Source organism: Pelecanus crispus, chromosome 1 (assembly GCF_030463565.1).
Source record: "Pelecanus crispus isolate bPelCri1 chromosome 1, bPelCri1.pri, whole genome shotgun sequence".
Taxonomy (NCBI): Eukaryota; Metazoa; Chordata; class Aves; order Pelecaniformes; family Pelecanidae; genus Pelecanus; species Pelecanus crispus.
Genome location: NC_134643.1, coordinates 30,195,782 through 30,205,781, shown reverse-complemented (window position 1 = coordinate 30,205,781; position 10,000 = coordinate 30,195,782). Strand labels below are relative to the sequence as shown.

Genomic DNA, 10,000 nt, shown 5'->3' with positions numbered 1-10,000 from the left:
GTTGCTTAAATAAGAATCTTACCCTGAAATTGGCTGCTCATTTCTGTGTGGGCTGTAGGTAATGCACTCTAGCAGGCTTTTGCCACTATCCTGTCCGTAAGGTACGCATCTTCCAATATTGTACAGGCTACTCATATAGATAACACTGGCCTTCATAGGGATTTTTTTTTTTTTTTTTTTCCCCACTAAGCGAAAATAAATAGCAGGTGGAAATTAATTAGACCTTAGTTGCTGTTTGGGGAAGTGAACTGTTGTTTAATAATCGGATGAGTATGACAACATACTCCTGAATTTCAGAAAGCAGATAAATTACTGTGCCCAGGACTGACCTGCTATTTTTATTAGTCCTGAGGAACTGAGATGGAGTGAAAGGAAAAGATACAGCCTTTAAAATGTAGCATAGCTTTTAGTTTAAGATTGAATGATACTCTATCTTCAATACCTTTATCTGACTGTTCGTGCCAGTCGGTTAAAAGGATGTTAATTTAAACATCTGGTGTATAAATAAACTGTAGTACGCAGACAGTGGGGAAAAAATGTGGCTTATAGTGGCCAGAGATAAATATTTTAGGCAATGCTTGTTTTTATCAGTTGTGGTTAACTTTAGCACAGATCAATTAATCTGATTTCTTAAAGCCTTCTCACGCCAGCCAAGTGCACCTGTTAAGACAGAACGCTACAGGCAGGATGCACGTTGTCTTCACCTCTGTGTGTGTGTGTGTGGGGGGGGGTGTGCTGCTGGCCCTTCTTTGTAGTAAGTAAATCTGATAATTTACAAAAATCCAGCTGTCAATTTTATTGTAAATCTGTGTTCAGAAATGGCCTTCAGAGACCCGCCGTATGAGTGGCCACTTAAAAGTTTTGTACTACAGCCTGAATTCTTCCCAGTAGCAGTGCTTTCTGTGCTGTGATCCAGACACTGTTGTCCCATGGCTGCCCTTTCTCGCCATTTTTGAACTGTTACTTTACTCACAACTACCATCTTCGCTCACGAGGGTATTCTGAATAGTAAAATGATTAGTTGGCTTTGAAGAGATGATTTTTTTTACTATGAAAATTCTATTTTTTCTCCTCAAAGATGCTGACTTCGCTCACTGATGCAGATGCGATATGTATCCTTTCTGATTGTGCTAAGATACGTCCTGTAACTCACACCTGGAAGCTCCGTTTTCCTGAAAGACCTTCCAGCACAAGGTGTTTGAGCATACTTTACATTTTTACAGAGAAAACTAACTGGAATAGATAGTAGTATATTAAACCTACTCATATAAGTACTTTATTTTACAGTATTTCAATAGCAGTCGACCTAATTAGTGTTTTAATCATATTTATTTACATATTCAAAAAATGGGAAGTAATTTATGTCTCTGCTGAACTCAGGCTTTGAAAGCTAAATGTTTTAGATGAAGTGAAGGAAAAAAACCCTTTACAAACACTCTCTGAGCTTGTCTAATTTTTTGTTCTCACACACCCAGCGATGTCCTTCATATTTGGCATTTTGATTTATTAGGCAATCTTAAGTATTAAAGACTTCTAACGTACCAGCGCAGGACTTGAGATCCATTGTGCCGTGTGTCAATGACGAATTAATTCCAGCAGAGCCCAAAAGTTACCGTTATTTAAGCCTAGCTCCTCACCTCCGCTTTCACATCCCTAGGCCAGTTTCCAAAGGCTGAAGTTTAGGCCGCGTCTTAGGAAGCAAAAGGCGGGATCAGGCGACGGCGTGGGCACCTTAACACCGCTGCAGGGTTATGGGTCTGGGGGCGCTACCTGGCTTGGGGGGCTCTGGCTGCCGAGGGGTTGCTGCAGGTGGGAGGCAGCGCGGGGCCAGCGCCGCGGGGGCGGGCGGGGCGGGGCGTGGCCGGGCGGGGCGTGGCCCCGCCCGGCCACGCCCCGCCCCGCCCGCCCCCGCGGCGCCCCCTGGCGGCGGCTCCGGCGCTGCGCACCCGCTGCCTGCGGGCGGGGGGCACGGGCGCCAGCCGAACCCCTACCTGGCAGGGCAAACCCCCCCCCCCCGCCAGCCTGGCGCTCGGTACACCCTATCATAAAGCGAGGAGGTCTAATTGAGCTACGTCTCTCTATCCTGCTATTTGTACAAATAAAAAGACCACATCTCGATGCAAAATAAACACAAAAGCGCTGTTGTGACTCTAACAGGGAGTCATATACTAATTTATATAATAAGTGGTTGTGCACGCTTTATTCAAGATTATGGCTGCAAGAAATGGCATGAATTGCTGGGTGTGTTTAATGCTGGATTATAGCAATTTGAAACATGTCAAACACATGGCTAATGCCTCATGCTTCACTCATTCTTGCGTAAACCTGCATAGCCACCATCCATTATACCCTTGGTAACAACACAATTCTGCAAGTAAATATTGTTACACTAAGTAACCTTTCAATTCAAGTTGTTTAGGAAGAGAAAATGCAATCTTGTGCAGTCAGTTCCAGTGTCAGTTTAATGTTTCAAAAGGGAAGTGGTGTAGAGAATAAGTATCTGTACAGTGACTCGCCGGCTTAAAACACACACACGCGTGCGCGCGCGCATACGCGCACAGGAGACGGGCGGTTCGCTGCAGGGGGGAAGAGTAAAACTGTAGCTTCCAACTTCACGGGACCGGTATTTCTTTTTCGGTGCCGGTGATCGCCTGTGTACCCTGGCAGAACCAGGCATTCAACCTGCAGTACAACCACACGCTAAAATAACGTACGATTTCATTCTCTCTTGCAGAGAGCAGCAAATATTTTCCCTCTAGCTTTGTTTAAAATGCCTGGTAGCAGAGCTTATATCTCACCTTTGGCAACAAGAGTTTGGGAATCACAGCAGAAGTAGGTGATGGTGAATGTATGTGTCTGTGAATGTGGGTGCGTGTGTGTGTGCGTGCGTGCCTGTGTAGGCACGCTCATGACTGACAGCGAGCGTGACAGCAAGAGAAAAAGAGAAGGATTAGGAAGTGTGAATGTGTATAAATGTGTGTAAACAGGGACCTGTATATTTTTTCTTGTCCTATTTGAAATACAAAACTTTCACCCTCAGTTTCTGGTAGTCGTCGTATTGCCTTTGTATTTATTTATGATGATTATGCTAACAACCTGCACGACTGTTGTAAAAGCAAGGAAGAAAGTACATTAGTTTGCTTAGTAAGGTGTTGCAGGTTCAGATTATTCTGCCACCCATAACTAAAATTACTGATACGTAGATCTCAGACATGACGTTCAGATGTTTGCAGTGCCTTAATTTGTGAGGGTTTAGAGTTGATAGTACATACACACACGTGTACAGATATACATGTATACGTGGGTGCATGTGTATGAGAGAGGAAGGAAGGGAAAAGAAAAAGATTCTGTGCTCTTGCTTCTTCCAGCAGCCCTTTTTTAGTTGCCGGCAGTGAGAAGGGGGCTGTGGACAACCAACACAGAGCATTACTCGAGCCAAAGTTTCAGTATTGTGTGTAAAAATACCCTTTTACAACTAGAACAAACATTTTTATTTTTAACGTAAAATTCTAGGGACTCCTTCATAGAAATACTTCAGTATTTCTTCCGCTTCCAAATAAATGACCCTTTCTAGCATTGGTACTCTATAGTTTCATTCTCTCTGTACACAGCTGTTGGGTCAGATTTGTTGTTTTCTCTTGCCAGAGTAGAGTTACTGGTCATGTTATGTTAAAGCCGATTCTGCTGGCTCACAGACACTTTAACTTAAAATGCAGAGCCCGAACTACACTCTGGGGCTTTGCAAGGATACAAAATCCACAAGACATAAAACCCGTTGGTTAATATGAACTGGAAGATGTTTAACCCTTCTCTGCTAATTGTAATGAAAGAGTCGGAGAGATGTAAAAACAGGGGGGCTGATGTATTTATTAAATTTCTGAGTGTTTTCTAATGTTTTGATTATCTAACATTTATACCCCCTTGCCCTTTTAATGCGCCTGGCTAAATGTACCACTGTTATTGTCTAACGTTTGAATTTGTAAAAGATGAACCTGTCTGTTGGTTAAATCTTTGTTTGACTAAAAGAGGATTAATGTTTGAATTTCCCGAATTTCCAAATCCTCATAACGATACAGTTGATGAAGTGTTTTAAATAGATTTCCACTCTGATATACATGTCTTTTTATTGAAAGTAAATATTGTAAAAATCGGAAAGGGCTGCCTACTCCCACAGTTGTGGCATACCCGCATTAGAATTTTCATATAACTACTAAGGGCAATCAGACCCTTTTCTCTGAATATTTTAAACATTGTACATGTAAAATTTATGCCTAATTTGAATACTTATTAGCTGCCTAATCTCAGAAAAGAGTATTAGCTTTGTTTTTGCCTTGTAAAATTAATCACTGCGTGTATCACATTTTCCATTTCTATTATTTTTCTTTGCTGATGTTCGTAAGAGTGTTTAAGAAGGGCTGTTTGTTCATAAACACATCTGGTGCTGCTGTTGTTTACTGGGCTATAGCAGCTGCCCTCCTTTACGTTAACTGTGTTCGTGTTTGGGTTTTTTGCATCCTGTTTATTTTTGACCAGACCATCTTTAAATAACTCATCTTTTACTATTTTAACTTTCTTCACACAATATATACTTTCACTTTATCTTGCGGGCGCTTGTTTGCGTTAATTCATGCAGCGTTTTGTTTGCTATCCCATGCACGTAGTTGAAGTTGTAATGATCCTTTTCCTGCTTTTTTTTTTTTTTTTTCAGAGAAAGGCTATTGCTGATACTTTGCAAGGGAACAAATAACTAAGTTCAATAATTAGGCTAAGCAGGGAGCTTTGTTTCTTTTCCCGAGTTTGCTTATGCATCCCTCTCCCTTCAGAGGTGTCTTTTAAAGTCACAGCTCAGCCAGGTTGTTGTGGGGACTCTTTCAGTACGTCGGGAGCGAGGGTGAAGTGAAGGAAAGTGAGGTCCATTCTGACCCTGCGAGAGCAGGAGACGACTTTGGTGGCTCTGAGAAGAGACGTTGACCTTTCCGTATTACAGATACAAAATGCGCCTTGAAATGCTGGTTTGTAAGGGCACGTTGGTTCTTTATTTACTGCGAAGATTTCAACTGATCTTGGCAGGACATCTCATTGCTATCCTGAAAGTACAGTATATTTATGCAGTGAAAATGATAAAACATTTATTACTGTAGAGAAGGTAATATGCATAATTTATGCTGTTTTTAGCACAATCATTAGTGATATTCTTGATAGATTTTATTTCCAGCTTTCATATCTAATACATGCCTGGAAAATTAATTTTATATCTTTCATTTATTTGCCTATGTTAAAATTGAGTTTTAAGTCATCTTCAAGTGAACAGTTTGATTGCTGCTCATGCATAAGCTTAATTACTTCCCAGGAAGGACAGTATTAAATGTTTTAAATGTCAGAAAAATAAATGAATATCAGCCGTTTGATTAAAAAAATAGGCAATATCTGACGTGTTTGCAGCAGGAGCTTTTTCTTAAAATGCCTCCGAGGCAAAATTTTATTTAGTCACAAAAAAGGAGAAGCCCATTATACTATTTATCATTGGTTGATACCATATGATTTGTAACACCCTTACAAAATTTTAATTTTGTATGATTAGCTGTGCATCATTAAACAACAGCCTTGCATAAGATATGCTGTAAAATTCTGACAGAATCAAGATAGTGAATATTTTAAATAAGGCTGTATAGTCATCCATGGTTGTCAAAGCTAGATAATAGGAAATACAGAGCAGTGTGTGAAATCGTGCCTTCATTTAAACTGGTTTTATAGGTAGACTTTAAAATGTAGTCGTTCATAAATGCTATTGACCATGCTGCGTGCGTGGTGTGTTATTTTGGCCGTTAAATGTAAGCACACAAAGATTGCTTATAGAAACCATAATTCCGGTGATTAGTATCTGTATGAAAGCAGAGTTTGCATCGCATTTCTTGGTAAACGGCTCCGCGAGGCTTTTTTCTTCTTCTAAAGATGCTGTCTGTGTAATTGGCAGAGAGGGACATCTTGATAATGGAAGTGTGAAGGTGTAACGCGTGTGTTAATTGATACTTCTTAATCACTTTTAGGTATTAAGTCATGATGCAGGAATCTGCGACAGAGACAATAAGCAACAGTTCAATGAATCAAAATGGAATGAGCACTCTAAGCAGCCAATTAGATGCTGGCAGCAGAGATGGAAGATCAAGTGGTGACACGAGCACTGAAGTAAGCACAGTAGAACTGCTGCATCTGCAACAACAGCAGGTAAGTTTGTTTTGCTTCCTGTTTGTTTTTAAACAAATAAAGGGCTGTTTTCGGACGGGCACCCTTCCGCAGACCCTGTGTGCGTGCCGAGTGTGAAGTGTCGTGCAAGTGAAGAGCGTGGGGCGTTATTTGTTGTTGTTTTTGTGCATGTTAATGCCGAAACGCCAGGATCCCGTTTTCGTGGCGGCACCGTCTTCCTGATAGCGCTGCACGCCGCCGCGCTCGCCCGGTGATTAAAATCCCGCGGCGTATTTATAAAAGTTGTGCCGAAGCCTTGCAGTGCATGTTTTCCGAATCTGTTAGTTTACTGTGCGATTCGGTCGCGTAGGACGTGATGCAGAGCTTTCCACCAGAGGGCCACATTACTTGAGACTTGGCTTCGCTTGCGATGAATTGTTCCAAAGTCGGAGCTGGGGTGAAGGGACCAGAGCGACTTCTCACAATAAAGATGCTTGGCTGTCGTCGGTGTAAATAAAAAACGCTGGTTAGTTCAGAACCCCTGAAATAAAAAAGAGCGTGTGCCTGTCTGTGTGTGCGTGAGTGTAATTCGGATGTGTGATTTTGCAAATATGGGAAAAGAGAGAAGCAGCTTTTCTGTAGGTATGTTTCCATTCTCACTTTTAAAACCTTTCTGTTTTTACGTTTGTCTGTCTGTTTTCTCAATGAGTTAATGGAGAACTGCTTTTACGTTTAAAACTGTAAAATTAAACCGTTGTCTGACTGCTGACACCATCTAATTAGGAGATGCAATCAAGTAATTTCTGTCACTGTAAGATTTCTTTTCCTTTTAAAACCTGCACAAACGTAATTCCTTCTACTTTGTCTACCTAAAGAGTTGCCTCCCCATCAGGGGATGCAGGCTGTACTCATGCAGTGAAGCCCAAACGGTTTGTTTGGTAAACAGTTGGGGTCTGATTCTGCAGAGCGCCAGTGCCTGCTCTGAACTCCTGGAAGTCATCAGTGTCTGGTCCTCTCATCTGCTGAGGCCACTCAGCACCGATGGAGCTCAAACCCTTCGTTTGTAAATACGAACGTTTTTCAATACAGTGTCAGGTATTGCATTAATGGAAGGAAAATTGTCTCCCGTAAGATAAAATATTATAAAAATCCTGTTTTATAGAAACATGTTTTAACATGATAGATAAATTGCATGTGTACGGGCCTCTGAAATAACAGGTCATAATAGCTCTTAAAATTGAATCATTCTTAGTGCTGAATTAAGCAGTGTACACTAGCTACATTTATAGTTAAATATTTTAAACGGTGACAGAAAATGTGGAAGAATTAAATAGTTGTAGATTGAAATACGAGAAGTTGTTAAGGCTTAAATCTGTGCCTTGCTTGAAATTCAAGTGTATTCTGTTTTAACAATTGAGCACTTACAGTATTACAGTCTGAGGAAATACAGGTTTCAGTGTCTTCATTAAGTTCTTAGCAGGCTTACACCTATATATATATACACATATACTATTATCTATAAATGTACACTGTGTATATATACTATTTTTGTATCAACTCGTATGTATACACACACACATACATATAAAAATTTAATATTCTTTTCATTGAAAAGCATGCCATCACCTTTATTCACGTGTTCAGATTATAATAACATTTTAAAATCTTTATTGAGAGAGCGTGTATTTAATTGGTGAAAATGTTTAGAAAACTAAATTTAAGTGAATCACTTTAAAACACAAAAATACCAACAGAATAATGTGCCACTTACATGTTTCTCAAAGCAGCAGTCCTAGGCATTTGTAGCCAATTTGTCCATACAGTCACAGATTCCAGTAGATAGCATTTGCAAAGACCACAGAGAATAACAACTGAAGATGAAAATATCCAGTTGAGTACTAATAACAGACAGGTTCTGAGGGGACAGGCTTAGAAGTGACAATCTTTTCTTCAAAACTGTGATTAGATCTTAAATAAGCAGACAGGCAAAGTAAAACCATGGGTACAGTTAATAGGACTCAAGAGGCATTTTATGGTAGGGTCTGCACCATAGGATTTAAATACAACTTGAGTTAGGCATATAAATCCTTCTATAAAATATGTTGATGTGAAACATAAACACTAGTAAACATGCAGTAGGATGTCCTTTAGATAATGGGCATAGCTTTATGCTACTTTTGCTTTTCTTCCTCTTTTTCCTCTTTCTATTTTTTTTTCTGTTTTTGACCAGATGCTTTTTGAAATATGATTTAAGAGGAAAATGATGGCTGGTTTTATTATTGTCACTGTAGTAACTCTCTAAAATGTTATTTTTAATATTTGACTTGCCTAACAAACTTTGACAAGTAGAAAACCAGAACAAACCCCGTTGTACCTGCAGTTATTATTCTTAAGATTTTTTATTGTTTAAATATGTGCAAGATGTAACGTACCAATGTCATAGTTTAACATCCCGGTTTGGGCTTCTCTGAGTGATTTTATTGGAGGCTTTCAAATAAACAAATCAAGTTCGTTACAGCTTTTTCTAATGATTGCTGGTTTTAATATAGCTGGGCAACTACATAAAGCGATGCTAATGCTTAAGAATAGCTATATTGACTGAGTAAAACGACAAAGTATGTTTTCTCTGTGGCATGAATATGTACTGGGGAAAGTTAAACATGGGAAATTTTAGACTGTACAAAGAGCAACTGGGCTGAGTTAAAAATTTTAATTTATATATGATTTGCATCTTGTTCAAGCATTATGATCACAAATTGGTGGATTTATAGAAAGTAAATAAGCTGAAATAGTAGACTTCATTAGGTTCGTATAAGCAATTATGCGGACTTCGGGCAGTCCTGTTATTGGCTTGATGAACTATGTTCTTGTGATCTTTATATAGAAATGAGAAGTTTGACTTAAATCAGGGAGTTATTGCTCATCCATGTATCAAGAGAGAATGACAGTATTCTATAATATATTGTAATATATACCTGGTGATAAATGGATTGGGTGCTGTCACAAGTCATCAGGTCGGCTTTGAAGATGTATGACTAGAACGTAAGCAACTTTTTATCTTACTGTCGATATTTATCAATTTATAAATATTGCTAAAGTGAATGTAGATTTTTATTATTAAAATATGATGCAAACTGTAATCTGCTCAGACTTGTTTCTTCTGTGTTTTTTTGGCTTAGGACAAGACGTTCTCATATATGTACATTCGTACACTTCTGAGGTTTTCACTTTCATTTTTTTTCTTGTCTGTTAAAATCAGTGTTTGATACTAGAATGTATAATACATGGTAAAAGCATATCATTGATTAAATACATTGACAGATTATTCTGCATTAGATGTAGAATTTTATTTTGATATTAAGTTTGTAGAATTAATTGTTTGTGTCACTAAGGTCAAAATAGTTGCTAAAAAACCATGATTGCTTTACAGGGTAGATTTGAGCTTGCATTTTGAGTATTCATTAAGTCAGTTCTACCAAGATAATCTTTTTAAATGTTTTATGGGAATTTATTGGTAAGAAGCTGTTTCATTTGACTATGTTTAAAATTATTTTTCCAAAGCAGTTTGATTTTTTTAGCGTATTACTTACCACTAGCATTTCATTGATACAAAATATAAATAATATTTACAAAAGCAAAAACATGATGCTAGCATTCAGGTTATCCTGATGATGTAGAAATAGAAGTTTTGCTTTCTTACATGTTTTGTCCTTGTGATTGTTTAAAAAGGAGGAGGAAGATAACAGGGAGTTTTTGTTTTTTATGTGAAGTCTTAAATTAGGTGTTAACAAAACACTTAATGTTTCTGTATGTTGGA

At 38.8% G+C, this 10,000-nt stretch overlaps 1 protein-coding gene across 12 annotated transcripts in view; it reads left to right on the top strand.

The window, feature by feature from the left end:
- Nucleotides 1-6,057: 6,057 nt before the first annotated feature.
- The window catches only part of FOXP2 (forkhead box P2), a 195,567-nt gene continuing 191,624 nt past the window's right edge, over nt 6,058-10,000 (top strand). For all 12 annotated transcript variants that reach the window (XM_075725224.1, XM_075725217.1, XM_075725212.1 and 9 more), the window contains exon 1: nt 6,058-6,225. In XM_075725224.1, the coding sequence (XP_075581339.1) occupies nt 6,058-6,225 (168 nt within the window). The remainder of the gene's footprint in view (nt 6,226-10,000) is intronic.